Here is a 21,627-nt window from a genome sequence, read left to right on the forward strand (position 1 = left end):
TTGCCTGCCGTATCTGAACAAAGTAGAGCAGAAAGAAGAAAACAGAAAAAATAGGAAAGATTTAGGTCATAACTGGTGAAGACTGACAAAAAAATGTGGCCTCTTAATATTATTTGCCTAATTTGTTTGAGAGTTTGCAGTTTTCTCCATGTGAATGGAAAGTAGCTCAACAATGAAAAGTATTGTTACATGCATTTGTTTTGGGTTTATGGTGGGGCTATCCCTTTAATTGAGTGACAGAAGCCATGGAGAGATAAGCACTGATGTGTTCCATTTGGTTGACCTGCAATGCACATTCACATTGTAAGTCTCACTACAACAAGGCTATGACTAAGGTGTAGAAGGCAAATATCGACATTATATTGTAAAAGGAATTTTTGTAAAAATTCAATCGTTGACTTTCAGATTTGCTGAAAAACTTTGGGAGCAGCTGCAGCTACACTATTTAGATTGCAAACTATCTTGCTAGAAAGGAGAGTCAAAATAAAGATGTCCCACCTGGGTTACTGTATATCACGCTCAGTAGAAATAGAAAAAAGTAGGGATGCCCATGTAGTATTTAGATAATTGTAGTGGGGACATCAAGGTGAATGGTATGGCATTTGAAGTAGAAATCATCTTCACATGTCTAACCTCAATATCTGAATAAGACATCCCACATGAATCGAGAGGAGTGTCATAGTGATGTTATATTTTACATTTAGTAGTCTGTTGATGTGGATTCTACTTTGCTCCCCAATCTCCCCTTCCTTAAATTGTTACTGCAGAGACAAAGTATTTCTTTCATCAGTGAAAAAAGCTGATGTGGATATGGCAGTAATAATGAGTTGTCCAACTGGCTTCAGATTTGCCTCAGCTGTATGTGCATCATGTTGGTCCGTGCTACACTTATCTCGGCAAGATTTGGGGGAAATGCCCAAAAAATCTAATCTAATCTCACCTCAACCCTCATTTATTTATTTTGCTCAATAATTATGTAAACCTATTTGAAAACAAATGCATGCAACATTGTTTTGTTAATGATGTTTAGATTCAATCATAGCGGTCTCCTTTGGGCACCTCAGCTCGTGTTGCTGACTACTGTTCAAAGTGATTCTTCACCTCAGATTAGAGCCAACACATCCTCTGCCCCAAAATTTCTTGGGGTTTGATACAAGAGAAACCAATCAGAATTGTGTTCAATTCTATCCAAACTTAGATTTTGTGCAGTGGAACAATCGACAAGGGTTGGATATGTTAATATTTCCCCAAGATGTCCTTTTTTTCAGACGTTAAGGTCAGAGAGATATGGCAGTGGAAGAGTAGTAAGACCAAATCAAGTCTAGGCAGATCTGGGACAGTGAGTTAATAGTGGGTGGGCTTAATGTCTTCCTAGATGGGCTGATCGACATGTACAGCAGAAAGCTGATGCAGCTCCATGTGGATCCATCTCTAAAACGGGTTTCAGAGAAATAGAGTTTGCATTGGAAGGGGTCTCCAACAGGGAAAATAAGTGAAATAAGACACATATTTAATGGAAGAACCGGACACTAAAGTGTGTAACTCATTTCTACTGTACCTTACCTTACCCACAGTAACACACAGTAGAAAGCAGGGTGGTGACATCTAGCTGGGTAACAAGGGGTTTGTAACTTGTAGCTGTAAGATGGTCATTTTTATTACAGGTAGATTTTAGGGCCTCAAGGGTTGGGGACGGCTGTCATAATTACCGTTTCAGCCATTGCAAACCAGACACAACATAAAATCTACTTTAGGTAATGAACTTTAGCTTTTGCCTTTTGCTTAATCGTCAAAAAAGTAACCCAAGTGAAAGGCACCATTTTTGTGGATATAATACAATGGAAAGATTTTTATTGATGACACACTGCATTGAGAGCTGCAGCCTTAATTACTGTGATTAACCTGTCAGAACAACATCAAGATGATTTTGCTTCCCAGCCTCACCAGTAGACAGCAGAAGCTTGAAAAGAGCTTGCCTTTCAGAGTTGAAGTGTTACACCATACACTGACGTGGTGGAAGAGCACACATTTGCTGCAATATATTGCAAGAGATGTATTTGACAAATCTTTGCTTTTCTTCGACTTAATGGATTATTTAGGCGCCAGAAGAGGGCATTGTTATACTTTTGCTGATAAAAAAAAAACAAGTAACATGCATCACAGCATTGTTTTATAATTTATCTACTCATTACGCAACCTAAATAATAATCTGAGATGTATTTTCTGTTTAATTTTCACACAGCACTCTCTTTGTTACTGGTGTTGTCTTATGATGGCCTTGTGCTTGTTTGGGATCCCATGCCTGCATGGCTGTGGAAACAAAATAGCCAGAGGCTTAACCCAGAACTCTACTCCATTACCCCAGAGTGGAATCAGAACTTTAATGATGTAATTTTTTACAAGAAACACAGTGATAACAATAGGAACAATAACAATGGAAATCAAGCAACATGAATAAGCAGATTGTTAGCTTCAATACATTGTAAAAGTTTGTTATTGCTGTTTTGTGGTCTGCAGTTTTACTCTTGACACTAGTACATTTTTACACCAGTAAAAATGTTACATTCCCAACAGCCATTCCTGAAATACTTGTGTTTTCCAAGGGTTTTCCTCTGCAGTAATTTTGATCCAAGCCTTACACAATTGTATCAAATATAATTTAGGCGTAAGATCCTTGGCATGAATTAACAGTTTGAATGTCAAACACACTCTATTTGACCAACTATACTGTATAATATACAAAAAATGATATGCTTTGGGTAGTCTAATCCATAATGAGGAACATGAAAGATGGGCTACTTGCCATGTTATTAATGGCTGAATTTATAACATTCGGAGCTCTCTGGGCCAAGACAAATCACTTTCATTTCCTTGAGGAGACACTGATCAGTGTATTCAATGCAGGACAATACCACAGAGTAATTTGTGTTGACACTCATGGAGGTAGAACATAATAGGTACAATACAAATGGGGAAATCTTATCATGGACTGTCTGTACATGCTGCCTGTATCTTTTGATGAAGGGGAAATTCATTTATGTGCCAAAAAGCCTGTTTTAATCTTGTAGATCTGAGTGGAAAATGATATAGGTCACAATACCAGTGCACCTACTGTGTATTGATATCAGGTACAGTAGTATTTCCCTGCCAGTGTTTATTATTTCTTCAGCTACCTTCATGGGTATCCTTTTATGCCTTCCTTTAAAGCTAAAAGCTTTATTGGCATGGGCGTGTGGTATTTCTAAAGTTGTTCAGTCAATAGTTGTCAGATACAACCGCATTATTGTATCATATAATAATTTAATCTGAAACATTTTACCAAGAGCTCTGTGCAGTGGGCAAGGGACTGTGCAGTCCTTTAAATGCCCTACACATATACACAAACCTCAGGGAATGTTTGAGATAGAAAGAAAAGAACAAGTGAGAGAGAGAGATATAGACAGAGAGAGAAAGAGAGAGGGGAGAGGCTTATTTTAAGTCAGTAGCGTGTGATTCCAACATTGTGCATTTGATCTTTGAGACAAGGTCTGATTCCTTCGGAGACGGAGGTAGCCCATATTCAAGGCCAGTAGGATTATATACTGTGTGGATTCAACGATGAGGTACCATACTGGAGGATCTGCAATGCAGAGAGAGGGCTAAAGAAACTGTTCTGATGTAGCCCATTCCAGAAAATGATTTATACTCTAACCTTCTTGCTTGTTTTTACCTGTTCGAGCTGTCATTTTGTTGTTATGTCAGTGCTTGCATGACTGCCAAGGTTTAAATAACCACTTTATGAATAAAACATCTTGAAATGACCTGTGTGAGCAACATTTTATTTTCTATTTCTTCACAAAATGTAATAAATTATCAGTGCCTTTATTAGCGTTGACAGTGGGGTAAACATGTCTCCAGAGTATGACTGTGAAAGTGTTGTTCACTTACATGCCACCCCCACAAGATTAGCCAAACACAGCTCCACTTTAATTACCAGGTCAAAGGTACCAGTACTGTAATTTCTGCAAGTTTCTCCACCACTAAGATCATCAGATTTCTGCATTGCGGATCTGTCATACTTGAGATTGGTTAGCAGTGTTAGTCAGGACAGCTACATTAACATATGAACACATATCCACAGGAAATGCCCCAAGATTTAAGATATTTAAGTGGAAATACCTCTAACAGGAAATGAACATGTTTTAAGCCAATGAGTCATCCTTACAGTTACAAAGTTAGTATCTGAGTAAAAGTTACAGAGAACGATTGGTTAGGCCAGTTCACATAGAAAATGTGTCTGTGTTAGATATTCAGCTATTGTTTGGTAGAGGGGAGTCAGATGTCTGAGCGGGTAGAGCATCGAGCTAGTAATCTGAAGGTTGCCAGTTCGATTCCCGGCCGGTGCACATGACGTTGTGTCCTTGGGCAAGGCACTTCACCCTACTTGCCTCAGGGAGAATGTCCCTGTACTTACTGTAAGTCGCTCTGGATAAGAGCGTCTGCTAAATGACTAAATGTAAATGTAATGTAAAATGTATGCTAATAGTTTGGTGTGAAGTGATGACAACTGATGACAACCATCTATTTTCAATTCTGACTGCTTTCTTTACTGTCTATCCAAACAGACTCCCTAAATCTACAAATTATTGAGTTGATTGATTTGTTAAGGATATAAATATACTTTCTTTACACCTACTCTGTATTCCATTCAGTTTCCTGGTAGTACATCTTGCCTTGCGTCTCCCATCAAAACAACCGTAGCAAACCAAAGAAATGTAAAACATTTCATGACTCTATGCATGATGTAACGGTTAATTCCCATGCGAACTATCACTGAGTTAAGAGTCTGCTGACCAAGGGTGTAGACTAGGCTGTGAAATGTTTCTCATTCCAGCCGAGGGTTTGCATATTTTCCAAAATACACCATATCTTGGTCATTATTTCCTTCCATTGTTCTCTTGCCTTGTGTGCTTCAAATCCCTAGGCTAATTTGTATGTGCCAGTTTCTCTCATACTTATGCAAAAGTGTATGTGGGTGTATGTGTGTGGTGGAGGTGTGGGGGTGAGGGGATTCCCATAGTGCTGGTGTCCATGTTTGGTGTCTTCGTGTCTGCACACTCCCAGTAAGTAAACAGACTCATCGCAGTGATAGGACTTAAGAAAGGCCACATCCAGGGTGACACAGTGGTCTTTCACTGCAACCACTGATATAAAACATGTATTCATAGTGACAAGTCAGATATTACAAAATGAAAGAAAATTGAAAGTGCTGAACAGAGTTCAATAAACAAAGTCACACTGCGGGGGGGGGGGGGGGGGGGGGGGGGGGGGGGTAGACGTTAGACTGCCTGACATACTAATAACCTACTAAACCTAAAGGCAGCAGTGGAACCTAATCCAAGCCAAAATTTGCTGAATAATTCTACATCTTGCTTTCAGTGTCACTCCTGAGTAAGGACATCTAGTTGGCTAGCAGAGACCCATGGGTGGTCCTTCTCTGGACGTCTATCTTGGTGTGAGCTTGTAAATCAAGGGGTTCTAGGAACGCTTCCTGTAAAAGCAAGACTAAGGGCTATATTGTTGATGTCAGGAGTTGGAGGGTAGATGCACCCAGGCAATAAAACAATGTGTCAAACTGCCGAGATGGGGATAAGTAGATTTAGAGCAGAGGCATTTGAGAAGCTTATGCTGTGCCTTGTTTGTCCAAAGAGTATACTAGATAAGGATTGGTGCACAATAAATATATCACCAAATAAAATAAAAAATAACTGGACTGCCCTGTAATTCAACCAAACCCAGCTCTCCTACAAAGCTGAACATATGTGTGTCATACATCTCTATGTTATAAAAGTACTATTTGAACTTCATAAACACTGCACACACTGTAAGATTTGCACCTTTTGATCTTTTTTAAAGTGGGTTTATTTAAAAAAAAAAACAGTGTTATTACATGACTCGACTGCATTATTTAGTTTAGCCCTAAATTATCTTTTTTTTTTTACAACAAGTACAAGTCTATACATCTGACCCAACTGACTGAAACTTTTATTTTCCATGTGGGTCTTGAATAATTACAAAAGGTGTTCAAAAATAAAAAGTAGACAGTGATGATTAAGAGTTAAATATATAAATACATAAACAATATGAAACAAAGAAAAGGCAATACAGCCAATAAATAAATACAATAATAAATAACATTCAAAATATCTTTGGCCAAACTAGGGCCACTTAGCGTAACTGTACTCGTAAAGTTGGGAGGGACGTGCCTCTGAGGTTCCGTGCACTCCATGGTCAGGTGACCACCTTTATTTTTAAGTGTTCTGAGAGAGAGATTGTAAATTGGAATAGACTGGATATGTGCAGTGAAAAAAAGAAAAACAAATCTATTGAGGCACTTTTAAGTATGTTGAAGAAAACACTAGCATTTTCTTTGTTTCTGTCTTAATCCCCCAATCAGTAAAAGAAAATCATAAAAAAAATAAGACAAAGCAACATTCACTATAAAAAGGTACTGTAATTGAAAGCCTGTCATTTATCAAACTACTCCCCTTGTGTACAATCTTGGGATAGCAAACAACAATATGGAAAATAAAATAAACAGCTACAAATCTTTTTTATAAACCATAAAAAAAGAAAGTTCTAAGTTCTAAGAACGAGCTCAGTGTTCTAAGCCAAAACAATGCAATTTCATGTCCATGTTTGGAGTCTACAAGTAACAACATCAATGTGTGTTCTCTGTCGCTACTGTCTCTGACTGTTCTCCAAATATCTCTGCCAGGGTTTTAAAGCGTGGCCCCCATTCATTGAGGTAATCGTAGTCCTCGTCAACATCCGCGACCAAAGACTCAATGGAGCTCAGCGATTCAGCCACCGAGCCTTCGCCCTCGTAAGCGTACGTGGCCAGAGAGTCATAGGGAGGGGCCGAGTTATCCACATCATTTTCTTTCAGACGCTGGGTGATGAAGTCGCGGATGTCAGCACTGTCCTGGGACACGGGGACTTTAGCCCCAGGTTTGGCCTCGGGCTTCACGTCCCGCCGGTACAGGTTCTCCTTGATGACCTTGGGGTTACGCAGGGTGCCCATATCGAAGGCGTGGGTGTCCTCTTCGCCGCCACCCTCGTCGTCATAGTGGATCACGTTGTCACGGATGTCCTCCTTGGAAGTCATCAGGGTCTCCTTCTTCTTCTGGCGCCTCAAGCCAACGTAGAGGACCACAATAACTGCAGATGGAATTTGGATATTAGCCCCACATTAGAATCTGAAATCAGTGACACTTTGCAACTGCCTATGTTTCCTGTCAAAAGTGATGGGATCTCAAAGAATGGCTCATTAGTAGCACGCTAACAGCATAATACTTACAGACTCACAGCCATATCAAATATGCTATTAGTTAGTAGCAGTGCAAATGTACACTCATGTGGATCTATAAATCAGGGGCTACCCCTATTGAACACACTAGTCTAATTATATAATTGGAAAGGGAAAGTAGTATCCTTCTGCATAGTTGCATTTCATTCATCCAATCAATATAGTGCAGGAAACAATGCCCATATGAGTCTTTAGAGTAATATCCAGAAGGGAGAGCCGTACAGAGAAATGTTTTTATTGAAATGAGCAAATAAATAGTTTCTGAGTGTAAACAAACTCGACTTGATTAGAACTGGCATACCATTTCCTCTCCATCGTCTTTTCCAATCATCTTCTGGTTTGACAGATTTGATGCAGTGTGCTAGTGCCCCCCAGTGGTACCCGTCTGTATTTCACGCAAGTCAATATTATCTAAGTGCCTTTCTTCAGTGATGCTTCGACAGTTGTGTGGGTGTGGTTGGTGAGGAGAGAACAGCTTGTTCTTGTTGATGTAAGGCCCTTGTGGTGGACAGTATGGTTTCCCCACCCCACCCCAAGAAAAACTGGGTCATCTTGACAAATCCACCACAATAACGTGTATGATGTCCAGGAAGCATTCTTCCTGTGTTCTGATTATCTTGGAGCACAGTTTCTATCTTTAGGACAGCATGACATTATTGAAAATTGGTGGTGCCAGCCAACCTTACCCTGAGGGCATGTTGGCATGCACTAATCAATCAACCTTTTCCACATATTTCACCTTCACAAATCCACACGAGTACTGTATGCCTACTTTATTAACCTCCATATCTCATTTGTAGGAGTTTAAAGGCATTAACTGTCATTAAAATTCAGATCCCCTTGTCTTAACCAGCATACTGTGAGCAAACTTCCACTTCCTGACGGGGAGGCCACAGGTGGTGAGAATCGGTGACCGCACTTCATCTGTACTGATCACCAACACAGGCACCCCCCAGGGCTGTGTGCTCAGCCCTCTCCTGTTCTCCTTGTTCACCCACGACTGTGCGGCTACGCACAGCTCCAACCTCCTCGTTAAGTTTGCTGACGACACAACCATCGTGGGCCTCATCTCTGACAGTGACGAGTCAGCCTACAGAGAGGAGGTTGACACCCTGACATCATGGTGTCAGGACAACAACCTCTCTCTTAACATCAGCAAGACCAAGGAGATGATTGTGGACTTTAGGAGGCGGCAGGAGGAGGAGCATGCACCCCTATTCATCAATGGATCGGAAGTGGAGAAGGTCAGCTGCTTCAAGTTCCTCGGGGTGAACATCAGCAATGACCTCACCTGGTCTGTTCACACGGACAAGGTGGTCAAAACGGCCCGTAAGCGCCTCTTCTTCCTGAGGAGACTGAAGAAGTTTGGTATGGACTCAGTCATCCTTACTAACTTTTACAGATGCACTATAGAAAGCATTCTGACTGGTTGTATCACAGTGTGGTATGGGAGCTGCACAGACCGGGACCGCAAGGCCCTACGAAGTGTGGTCCGTTCTGCTGAGTTCATCATCGGCAGGAAGCTCCCAGCCCTACAGGACACCTACCACACACGTTGCCTTAGGAAAGCCAGCAGGATTCTAAGAGACTGTTCCCACCCATCCTTCAGTCTCTTTACCCCGTTGCCTTCTGGCAGGCGTTACCGCAGCATCCGGTCGCGCACACGCAGACTGGACAACAGTTTCTACCCAAGGGTCATCAGGCTTCTCAATGGACACTGATATGGACATTTTTACTGCACACTAGTCACTTATACACTGTCACTTTCAGCTACTGGTTGCTCTTTCAGTAACATTGCACTACTGTACCTCGCCACCAGGCTCCTGTTTGGTCATTGACAAAGTCACTGATCTGTAAATTTGCACTACTGCACTGTACTCCATTTAGGTTAGATTAGTTTATAGGGTTGTAACAGGTTTTTTTTTTTTTTTTTTTTTTTTTTTTTGTGTATTAGGGTTAGTATAGCGTACTATTTATTGTTATCTGTAATTTAGGAAGTTTTAGTGTTAGGGTTAGTATAGTCGTTTATTTATTGCTATCTGTATATTTAGGAAGTTCACTTATCTAAGCTCAGCATAGATGTAAATTTGTTCTGTGTACTTATATGTTATGTTATGCCAAGTGCTTGCGTTGTCTTGTCTTAAGAATTTCAGTGCCCAGTCTAACCTTGTGTTGCTCTGTGCACCTGACAAATAAAAGACTTGAACTTGAAACTCTCTGATTGGAAAAGAAATGCTGGAGAGTTTAACGGCCACAGATTTAGCTTCTTTGTCCCCTCATCATGGTCAAGGCCACACTTCACCGAGACAATAAAAAATATATTATTTTAACAACCTACCACCCCACACATAATACGGTGAAAACGAGGCCATAAAGACTTATTTACATCGTCTGTGCTATGCAGATGAGTTCCTCTATTTAAGTGGTGGAGTCAATTTTAAAACTCTGACCTTGGGCAGTAGGGTAAGTGTCTGTGTGTGTGTTTAGGAGGAGGTAGTGTTGGACCTAGCTGACATTTGAATGTACTTTCCACGATCAGATCAACCATGTTCACTTCAGGTAAAATGCTAAGTCATCTTAAAAAAACACAGTGTAAAAAATTACAAAAGGTAAATCAAAGGTAATTAATTCACCCAGTAGAATGACGATGCACAGAAGGATTGCGATCAGGGCTCCTGTACTGAGTCCCACAGGTAGAAAGATGGCCTCTGCGCTGCAGGTGAGGAGGGAGCCATCCAAGTCACAGCCACATACACGGATGGTCAGTGTGCTTGTGCTGACCTGGACCGGGTAGCCTCGGTCCTCAATCTCCACCGGCAGCAAGTAGATTTCTTGGGAACGTCGCCTGAAGCCACTCCTCCAGGTCACAACTCCAGCTGTATTATCTGTAACACAAACATATTATGCATGCATGTGATGAACAAAGTTTTTTGTCCGTCTCTTCATAAACGGAGTGACTAAGTTCAGTTGAGTTCTGGATTTTAATAAGTATTATCAATCTGCAGATTGGGAGAGAAAACCAGACCTCTGACAATAAATGAAAACACAACACCAGGCTTAGGTCTCAATTATGTCTCTCTCGACTCTGAAGGCCGGAGGACCATCTTTTATAGGGCACAAGAATGTAAACATAGATAGTGACAGTCGGGCAGTAATGACGTTAGAACAGTCTCAGAGAAAGAGATTCACAGCTCCCAACACATGACCACTCAGACTAGAGAGTTCATAGTTGGCGCTCTCCTTGTAGACATGACAAGGAATATTTAGCCAGTACTTTCTCCTGATCCCGAACATCTATTAACCCTGACACAGACACAATCTACTCTTGTTAATAGCAAGCTTACATGAGAACATACTAACTAGTATCCAATGACTAGTTCTATTGATTAGTGAATAATGTAAGCACACAGGAAATCGCAATTTCTTCCACACGTGCACACACACACACACACTTTAGAACTATGGATATGGCATTATGGTATAATCCTTTTTTTATACCAAATATACCCTTCACTAAAAACAACAAAAAATCACACATTGACAACATAAAGGCATGTGACACTATCTACTGTTCTGAAGAGCAAAAGCCTGGAATAACTTCACATGGTGAAGTGCCTGCAGAAAACTAATTTTACCCCCACAGGACCTAGTTTATCCTGTCGCTGAGAGCCCAGGGGAGTGCTTGTGATTTTATGTGTTCATTCGTCCGACATAAACTCCGGAGAAACAGCGAGTCAAGCACTGCTAAATAATAAACAAACAATCCACCGAGGGGGTGTGTGGTGGGGAATGCGGCTCTGGGTGTGATGTTGGTCTGAGGAATAGAACCGGACAGTGGACATGAGCCAGGGGAGAAGTTTCAGACTGGACCTGCTCAGGCTGGTCCACTGGAGCTCCACTGTCTGACCCCTGCCAGGGCTGGTTCCACTGACGAGCCTTTGGACTCTCTGACATACAGAGGTCAGGCACTTTTTAACACACCTAGCATGTTACGCTCAACCCCTTTTTCTCCCCCCTTCTTTTACACCTGCCTTCGCCAGACCTGCCCCCGGAGCTTGCCTGTCCTTGCGTATCAGATCTTGTCCCTCTGTCTAGAGATTACGTCTGGCAGCACCCTGGCGTGCCCAGAGCCGTGAAGAGCCAGAAACGGTGTGTCCATGAGGGGAAAACTGGATCAGAGGGTCAACCCAGGACTCGTGGAGGTGGAAGAATGCATTTGTCTCTCCAACTCCTCCATGCCACGTCCTACTTTTTTTATGAGCCTTCCTGCCTGCAAGACTTCAAAGGGACATCTTTTATACCCACTGGGAGGTGTCATTAAGCTCTTCTAGAAGAATACATTTGACTTTCATGCATTCTAGAGCTGTATCTCTGTTTATAAAAGATCCAAGCAACTTGTTCACAAATATTGGCGTCAGTAAGAATGAATTATTTCTTACAGTAATGATCATAGCCACACATCATATGATGTGTTTTTCATATAAACCTGGGATTGATTTATTGGTCTGTCATACAAGCTAAAAGTGAAAGCATTGAGTATGAGTAAGACTTACTTCCAAAGTCACGGATGGAAAAATTCTTGTTTTCATCTTCTGGTGATTTGAACGAGAACTTCTGACCAATGGGAGATAGATCTTGGTCCTTTGCACTAATTGTTTGAATAACCTGTGAAAATGGAAACATTTATAATTACAAAAAATACAAAGAATAGAAATGAAATGAGTGCTCAACAAAAGATGACTACATTTCCATGGATAAAACAACTGTAGCATACTGTATGACTATTTAATTTCAGTATTTAATTCTTTCCAAACTCCTGTTTACCATTGACTCACTTAAATTAAAAGCTTAGTTGCTTTGTATAACCCTTAAATGTGTTTCTGGGATAAAAAAAAAGTTGAATTTTCCTCAGCAAGAAAGAAACAGATGGTTCTCTGTCTGTTATTTAAATTATGCTCACACAAATAAAGTTTTCTCTCTTTTGGGAAACCCTCTTTTTAGTTTATATATTTTTTTATTCACTAAATTTGTTAAAACATGTTTTAGTCTTGCATCAATATTGAAATCTAGCCCCTTTCAACATTTTCTCCAAACTTCTTCCTGGTGAATATATTCCCAGACTGACTCCTATGAATACATAATCAAACTCTCTCAAGCTTGCTTACAACTAATGCTTGCACTCCTTCCTGCCTCACAATAAACTACAATAACTATCAGAGAAAGATTATCTATGGACCAATGTCCATCCAAAATACAGTGCAAATATGGTACATGAAATATCAATCCTTAGCTGATCTAAAAAAAACTAAACAATTCAAGATCTTCTACAAGCATGGTTCTCGATACAATGATCCCCAAAGCAACATGCTGTGAAGATTTAAAACACAGTCTGTATTTTGATAACCATGGCAAAAAATCATTTCCCTTGATGCCGTGGTGCTGATTCAATAGGTGCTGTTCCATTCCAAGTAACTGAGACTGTTTGCTGAGAAAACAAACTGTTTTCTCAGCAAACCCCTGGCATACTTCAGTTGAACATCTCAGTTTGAGGCCTCGCTTCTTTTTCATGTATTCCTCCACTCCGCTTTCACATGGAGATTTGAGTTGTTTCTCTCGCTTGGAACCATGCTGGTCATAGATTATTTTTCATGGGAGGTTGCGGCACAGCAAGACGTTCTTCTGAACAAGGGGGCTACCTGTATATGTTCCTTAGCAGCACGAGCGAATCTAATCATCAAGGACAACTTATGGTGGGTTTTACAAGTGTAGACCAGCAATTCTCCTAGCTGTGTGAAAAAAGTGCTGGATCCCACGCTGTGAAAACTACCAGTATGGAAGAACATTTAAGTCAAAGACAGCCCCCTCCACGAAAGGATGGCTAAAGTTAGGGGTAAACAACAGCTATGATTGATGCCTGTATGGTAAGACAACAGTCCAGTTCAAAATTGAAAGTGGTCACACCATGGGGTCTCATATGAAGACAGGAAAACCACATCCGAGGATGAGCAGAGAATCCTCCATTTGTGATGGGAGAGTCTCTAGCTGTTTGATCAAGCGCCAACCTTGCTCTTGCTCAGAACGCTAACTGCATGTAGATATCGGCTAATGGGCTCATTTGTAGGCACAGGTGGTTTACAATGCGCACAAGCAAAACTCTGCTGCATCCCAAATATACAGTGTCCTCTGAACTCGCCCGCTTGTGTTTAAATCACATCCTGCCAGGCATTAGCCACAAATGCAGATGGTTTGAGATATGTACAGACTTGGCCCACAGTGGCACATATGCATTGTCGTTGAAAAGGTGTATTCCTTTCCTTAGTCTCATTTCTATCTTGTCTATTTGTTCACAATCACAGCTATGTCAAAATCATCCCTGCCGACAGCGACCCGTGTTTGGACACACGTGTATTGCACACACACACACACATATCCAGCTATGTGCACATGTGCACACATGAACAAGTTCACACACAGAAACATCTTGGCCCCCACATGCACACACTCCCTTCATGACAACATACCTGCCCTACTTTGGCATTTTCACACACATAGGTGTCGTAGGGTGTGGACAGCTCAGGTGGAAACTCGTTAATGTCTAGGACATGCACAGTGACAGCCACTTTGCTTGTTAGAACAGGACTATCTGAGGAGCAAAACCAAAAATACAACACATTAGTATATATATACGTAAATACAGAAGTAAAACATGACACAACAACAACAGCATAATTACACTGATGAATTGGATGAGTAGTCTACAGTACAGAGAGGACTTACACTTTGTATGACCAAATAAAAAGAAGCAAGTGAAGAGAGAAAGAAATTGAAATCATTTGGAAATTGATTACACAGCCCTGACATCAGGTGGTTCTATTCTGTAACTGCAGCCCTGGAATTTGAATACCGTTAAAGATTCAGTTAGCTGGCACATGCTTCAAACGTTTGAACAAAAAACAAAAACAAAAAAATGTTCAGGGAACACTAACCAAAGACTGAATGTTCCAGCTATACAGCCAGCTGTATAGCCAGCTGTATACCTGTCCTTGGTTGTAGCCATTGTACTGGTGGATATCCTTTTAAAAGCCAGCGCAAGCTGGTTTTCATTTGGCTTTGTAAATTTTTTTATCTTGGGATTGCTGCAGAGATGCAAGGAACATATTAATTACTCAGGGAAAGGTCTCTGGGGAAGGGCCAACAAGAACCTGTCATACTTTTATGAGATTACAATATTGTTCCGGCTCTGGGGAAATATTCATTTAAATGCGAAAGTCAAAGTAAGTAAACTTCATGGATTTAGTGTGAAAATGGGCTTTGCTCTCTAGTTGGGGCTTAGAGTCTGTGTGTGTGTGTATGTGCGTGTGTGTGTACTTTGCATCTGTATCTGTGATTGCATATGTGCTGGCTGTGTGTGGGTGTGTAAATGTGTGTGTATGTGTGCGAAGTAGGAACATCTCCCCAACGGAAGGGCAGATACAGCTATGGCTCAGTTAGTAACCTGTCTGTGACCTTGATGGAAAAGCAATCTTCCCACCCAGGTAAAAATGACAGAGTATGGGATTTGCTGTGTGGCAGTGACCGAACCACAAACATTGATGCTCTGCCAGAAGAAACCCTGTGATCTCTTTTTTATCAAGGTCCCCTACGGTTTCCCTTGGCCTCAAAAAAGTTTTGTGCAACAACTGCAGATTTGTGATGACAGAAGGAGGAAAAGTAGACCTTGATGAAAGGGTCAAAGTTGTACAGTAGGACAATGCGATTGCTTACGACTCAATTCAGAAATAAAGTTTGTATGGTACATTATCCCAGGGTCTATATAGAGTTGAAGGATAAAGGCATTAAAGTAACTGACTTACTGATTGTGTCAATGTTTGTATTCACCCACTAGATGGAGCAATGGTATAGTTGGATTACTTAAATCTATTAAACATCAGCATTTTACTTAGGTGTATATCATCTTGGAATAGACTTGTAATTTTAAGACATACTTGAATATAATTAGGTATCACACATGTTTTCATCAAACAGCCTTTCTATATGTAAATTGAGTCTATATCTAATTTCCACATAGATTTTATGGATTAACTGATTACGAATGCAATACAAAAACATGATTGCCTGACTCATCAGTTTGTGCATGTTTACCAAGATGCACTTCAACACCTAGAAGGTATAAGAAAATAAATAACATTTATTCGAAACCAAACTGCAAGCACGTAGACAAGTAGACAAAGACGGCAAATATGCACAGAAACATTGTCCCAGCAAATACAAGTGTCAAAGTTTCAAAAAATGAAATTGTGAATGAAAAGGTTTTTTTTCTACTCATTTAGGAATGGTAATTTAGGAATGGTCAATGGATGTGAACTCCCACAGTGGCTTATACATTTGCAGCCCACACATTTACTACAACACCTTCTGCGTCAGTACTGTGAAATGTGTGCCTCAGAGGAGCTGCAGACAGTGGTCTCATTTTGCTGCATGACTGCAGTGTCTGGCAGCGGTTATAAAGACCTGAGAGACTTCAGCCACTGCCGGCATCTTCTTTAAAAGAAGGTTAGATGTCCATGCAGGTAAAATACCTCACACAAGCATGGTAAATGTCACACAATGTGGGATCCTTTAATCACCAAATTGTAAACGGACAAACAATAACAGATGGTGTGATAACTGAGAGTGAGAAGTGGAAAGGGATCGACCGTGATGAATCACAGAGGATGTGGTAAAGGTTCACAAAGAAATGCTGGGAAGATTTAGACTTAGATAATAATACACATTTTGAATGCAGTGTAGTCTCGGGACAAACAGTGACATCTAATAGAGCTCATGTTGTGTTGTGTGAGATTAATGTGAATGCCAGCAACTGTTTTTCCATAACTTCCTTCCCACATAGATTGAAATCAATGTCCCGACTGTATATCACGCAAGTTTTAATACATATTCTGCATCCTTATTTTCTGTCTTCACAGTAGCAATAATGGTATTCCATGTGTATTCCTTGGGGCAGTTAGGAGGCCTTGGCTGAATTGTCTTTTCTTTGTTGGCCCTTAGCGTGAGCAAATGTCAGTTCACACAGATATGATGGCAGCGAGATGTATCACTGATAACAGCCATCAAGGATCCATAATGTGCTGCTTTGCCAAGCTGCAAGGTCATAGAAAACTGATCTGAAGTGAAAGGTTCGGCTACGAAACTCTGATCCCAGAGGGAGTCCCAGATTTATGTATAATGGATGGCTTTCATTAAAGCTTTACTATACTGTACCATCCAGTGGCTGTCAGCATCCGCATGCAGGCACCAGCCTGGACCTGAATGCAGTCCTCTCAGTGGGAAAGAGGACTTTCCAGGAAGATGGTCAGTGTGGGTGTGTATCTGTGTGTGTGTGTGGGTGTGTATGTGGGGGGGTGGGTGGGCGGGATGGGATGGGTGGGGGGGCAGGGGTGGGGTGGGTTTGGTTTGGCGGCTAGCAGAAGCCTGGACAGGTGCATGATGGGGAGCTGATGAGGTGGGGTACGGTCCCACGGGCCTCTACTAGTGCAGTCCACATGCCAAGTCGGAAACGCACGCGCTGCCCCCCCCTTTTCCTGACCCAGAGCCTTCACCACTGAGGGCCTTCACCAACCACCGACCCACATCTGAACAACATTAGCATTTTTTCCACGGTGACCTTGGGGGGGGGGGGGGGGGGGGGGGGGGAGCGTTGCTAAGGGCAGGGGTGGTCGGTGGGGTGGAGGGAAGAGACTAATACCAGTTTCCAAGGCATAAAACTTTTAACGGCCCTTATTTCACAGTCCATCCTAATGAATATACAGCGAGGGTAATTTTGATTGAGCACCAGCCTGCCTCAGAGATAATGACTTTGACGGCTCTTAGCCGATTTGATGACTTGATGACGATGGATTTGCTTGTTTATCAGTAAATTTGCTCCACTTCCTTCATAAAAACATAATTAGCTTGATGACACGTTTTAAAGTCACAATTTACATCATCTTTTCCACACACGCCATGGACTGTCCAGCTTTCACCAGGCCATTTGCATGCAAGTTCAAATCCATAAACAAATGTAACGTTTTTTTTAATTGTTTTTTATACCGCACTATACTCACTTTGAAGTCAGGGAGGGCACTAACATATTGTTGAAGAAACTAAGAAGAAGTGAGCTCAGCTAGAGGAGACAATGTCCTGACAGTACACGCTCTAGGGAAGTCATCGTGCTTTATGGTCGCCCGTAAACCAACAGAAATGGGATTGACTATTGGCTTGAGTAAAGCCGTGTTAAATCATTCACACTGATTACGACGGAAAGAAGAACAGCGGCACATGCATGAATCACCATCACCATGGCACTTACTAAGTTTGGTGGCCACAATGAAGATGTTGTGCTGGGCGATGCTCTCTCTGTCCAGGAGTTCGTTGGTGGATAGAGTCCCTTCTACTGGATCGATGTCAAAGTAACTGTCCAGGTCACTCTTCCAATCAATGGAATACCTGAATAGAAAGTAAAACATTGCCATATTCTCACCATGAATAACCTGGATGGATCCACACAGATTTTGCTTGTTGGCATTTGAAAAGGGTGATGTGTGACTAGATGGATAGTGTGTAATAGTGATCCATTTCCCCAGAAAGATATCTGACACACAGCAGGTGGATAATGAAGAGACAGTTATGTTATGCTGACCAAATGTCTTTCAGAGCACCATAAATAGTTTAAAACATCAATTTACATATTCTTGAGAAAATATGTCCAGGGATTGTAAGTGTTTATCGAATAGTTGCAGGGATCCAAGAAGTTGGCATATTGTCCTGCTGGTGTCCCCTTACCCTGCTTCATCACTGTAAGCTGGCTCTGTGCACTTGCTCATTTGAATGTGAAATTCTCTCATGGTGGTTCTGAATTTGAATGGCATGTAATGGGGCATCATGAATATTCATGATATCTGGCTCTCCTAGTACTGTCTGATGTGTGTAGAGCTTGTGTCACTCATTTGTAGACAGAGGCGTAGCCACATCCTCCTGCTCTATCGTATGCATGATCATGTATACAAGAAACACGTGGATGAGCTATGTACTTGGTTCGTTTTGTCAGTATTTTTCTGTGAAATTAGCAATTATCCTGGACCTCTCTTTAACCCTGTTTTGTGAGGAGCCTTGATGTAAGACCTGATCTTGCCAAAAACATTCAGCCTCATTCTTTTTGATGAATATTACACAAGAACTCTGATCACTTGTTCAAAGACTTCAAGGCTTCTAATCTTTCCTTGGGGTACAGCTCCTAAGGTGTTTTTTATAGGTAAATCTCAACTACCATCAGTCAGCTTTGTGTTCAATGAGGCTTCCAATTTGAAAGTCGTCTGTTTGAATCTTGTAAAAAGTGTGTCTTGAAGTCCTGTGAGAATTGATCATACCATTGATGTTTTTGTTGTCTATACTCTTTCAGTGTGAAGATTTTTTTTTAATAAAATGTATTATTGGACAGTGAAAGATGTACAGTGCTCTGTAAAGGACATCTTAAACCAACAGTTACAACATGAATACTTCATGCATATTTGAATACATATATAGCATGACTCCATCTCAAATATATATAATTTTTTTCCTCCATCATTGGATATATCTTTTAAAAGTATGACAAAGTGGTAAAGCTTACGACCACATATATAAAATCTCCCTCATCTTCATGACCTTTCAACATCTGAGAAAGATATGAGTGAAATGCCTCAGAGTAATATAGACTTGAGGTCTCGTTGGTGAACATTTGAGTATAGGAGTGGCTGCAATATTTATGCCTTTTGTTTTTTTCCATGGAGAATGATTCAATGATCTGCACTCCAGAATCATGAAGAGTAGGTTGAGTCAAACTTTAAAAGCGCTATCTCCTATGCATGGAGTGGCATTGGACTGTTTTGAAGTAGAGTGCATGAATCACTTCTCTGATAGGATAAAACATGAACAATGTCAACCGATGAGCTGGTGAATAATTAAATCCCTCCAGATAAAGTAAAGTACCAAACAAAAGAGAGCCATCGCTTTTTGTACCACAAACTCTGCTTGGGCTTTTCCATTGTCTTTTATGGAATTAAATATTTATATTAAAACAAATATACCTCTTGATGTAACCGGACGTTCTTTGCCACTTGTGGCCCACCCCTTGTTGTACATCTTGGAAAATCATGAGTAGAACAACTCAAAAGCAATCTGAGCAGAAAATAACTGATGAGACTAGAGGACAAAACATTTTTCATAAATGTTTTAACATAGCACACTGCACGGGACAATTGTGTCCACAATGCAGTCCTCTAGTTGTATTTAACATACAAGTCTGTCTGTGTGTGCCAGTATGCATTTGCATGTAGATGAAAAAGAAAAAAGAGACGACATGAAATGGGTTGCATTGGTACTGTACAAGAACCCCACGTTCAAGCCACCTACAATTTGTATGTGGATCTTTTCCTAACACTTGAACTGTACCTTACAGGACTGCTGCTGGCGTCTAAGTCTTGAGCAGTCACAGCTCCGATGATGGTGCCCACTGGCGTGTCCTCATACACATCCATCATGTAGGAGGGCTTATTGAACACTGGGGGCTCGTCCACATCTAGAACGTTAATCTTGACTGTGGCTGTATCCTTAAAGGCCCCAAAGCTGTGGAACCGTGGATCCACATGGGCGTTGGAAGCGTCCACCTTGAAGGTGTAGGACTTCTTGGTCTCGTAGTCCAAAGGCTGGAAAAGAAGGAAACAGATGGGGAAGATTACGTTTTCCACAAAGAACTTTTGAAGTTAAACAACTTTTGCTGTTTTTGTTTTAGTGCAGCTTTTTGTGCTTACACACTAAAAAGGTATCCAGATTATGCTATTTTATTTGGAGTACCACAGCACACCACATAAATAGACATCAAGGCAGTGTTTGTGTCAATTGCTTTTGACAAATTCCAACCATGGAATTTGGAATGTTAAATCTTCAAATTTGGTTTCCCACTCATGTGGCTGTAAGTAGTAAAACGTGAATGGAATTCATTGTTCTTGAACAGACCCCATAAAAGTGTCATTTAAAAATACCCTTTATAGATTTTAAATACTCTGTAGTCTCTTTTAAAAAAGTCACAAAGGAACATGGATCATCAAATAGGCGTAGACCTTCCCAAAGCGAAAAAAACGAGCGTGAGATAGTCAGGCTGATATGTTTTGCGGTTCAGTCACACTCTACACTACGCACAATCCAAAGACATACAGGGTCTGACTCCCTTGTCTCTCACCATCTCAGCACAGGGTCAATTAGCTAGTGCTGAGAGTGCATGGCAAGCCGTGTCTGGGGCCGGGAGAGGTGTAAACATCAGACGGCAGTGACACCCGTGCTTGTGCTTCTGCCCGTCTCCTGCCTTCTCATGTGTGACCGGCCGTGCTCGCATGAGCCTGCCGTCACGCTCCCTTGGCCCTTAGTCACATGAGAGAAATTCCTTTTCTGTGTATTTGAAAATGACTAACACCACAGAGGCAAATGCTATCTCTCCACCCCAGACCCCAAGAAATCCTTTGGCATATTCAAGTTCCATATGACACCCATGTGAAAACAGTAAGTAATAGTGAAGGGAGAGTGAGGCTATTTAAAGAGAAGGCACAGAATATGCAAGGCTGAGTGTTAGCCACAATGCTCTTTAATGTCAGTGAGCAAACACGGATGGTTATCTCATGGTCTCATGTTGATTCATGCGTTTCTGCTATGACTTGTTGGTCTGTAATAGCTAGAGGTTGCGGCTATACAGGTCCGGCTGAGCATTTTAAACCATCAGAGGCATTGCAGAAATTTGACTGAAGGGTTGGCAGGAGGTTCCTGTTTCGCCTCCATATCCACGGTTCTGTAACTTCAGCTCTAGACCAGGTGTCTGACAAAAAAGAGGCTGTGTGAAGCAGAGCCAATCTTAGAGCAATCATTGGCCATCAGGCGCCATGATTGGTTTGATTACAGTGAGCCAGATGTAACTCACTGGGCGCAGCTATAGGATCTCTGGACAGGAAATACACTCTGTCGCTTTCAATCTCTCCCAGGGCTAGACAAGACAGCAAGAAAGATCACGCTCTCCATGGTAACAACATTCAACACTTTTCTCTGTCGAGTTCCAACCAAAAGCCGGTTGCTAGATGAAAAAGGAAACCGATCTTATCTTATGGAGCTATTGTTAACATCTAAAAAAAGTACATTTTGTGTTCAGCTGGTAAGGCAAATAACTGCTGATATAACTTTTTTGGGGGGGTTTCATTACGGTGAAAAAAAAGGCACCA

General features: G+C 41.3%; 1 protein-coding gene across 1 annotated transcript in view; it reads right to left on the reverse strand.

The window, feature by feature from the left end:
• Positions 1–5,904: 5,904 nt before the first annotated feature.
• The window catches only part of LOC124470092 (cadherin-12-like), a 61,819-nt gene continuing 46,096 nt past the window's right edge, over positions 5,905–21,627 (reverse strand). The window contains exons 7-12 of the mRNA XM_047023817.1: positions 19,817–20,070; positions 17,697–17,833; positions 13,870–13,991; positions 11,902–12,013; positions 9,982–10,233; positions 5,905–7,200 (exon numbers count right to left, since the gene is read on the reverse strand). Of these exons, the coding sequence (XP_046879773.1) occupies positions 6,701–7,200; positions 9,982–10,233; positions 11,902–12,013; positions 13,870–13,991; positions 17,697–17,833; positions 19,817–20,070 (1,377 nt within the window). The 3' untranslated portion in view covers positions 5,905–6,700. The remainder of the gene's footprint in view (positions 7,201–9,981; positions 10,234–11,901; positions 12,014–13,869; positions 13,992–17,696; positions 17,834–19,816; positions 20,071–21,627) is intronic.

This window comes from Hypomesus transpacificus, chromosome 8, assembly GCF_021917145.1.
Source record: "Hypomesus transpacificus isolate Combined female chromosome 8, fHypTra1, whole genome shotgun sequence".
In the NCBI taxonomy this organism is placed as follows: domain Eukaryota; kingdom Metazoa; phylum Chordata; class Actinopteri; order Osmeriformes; family Osmeridae; genus Hypomesus; species Hypomesus transpacificus.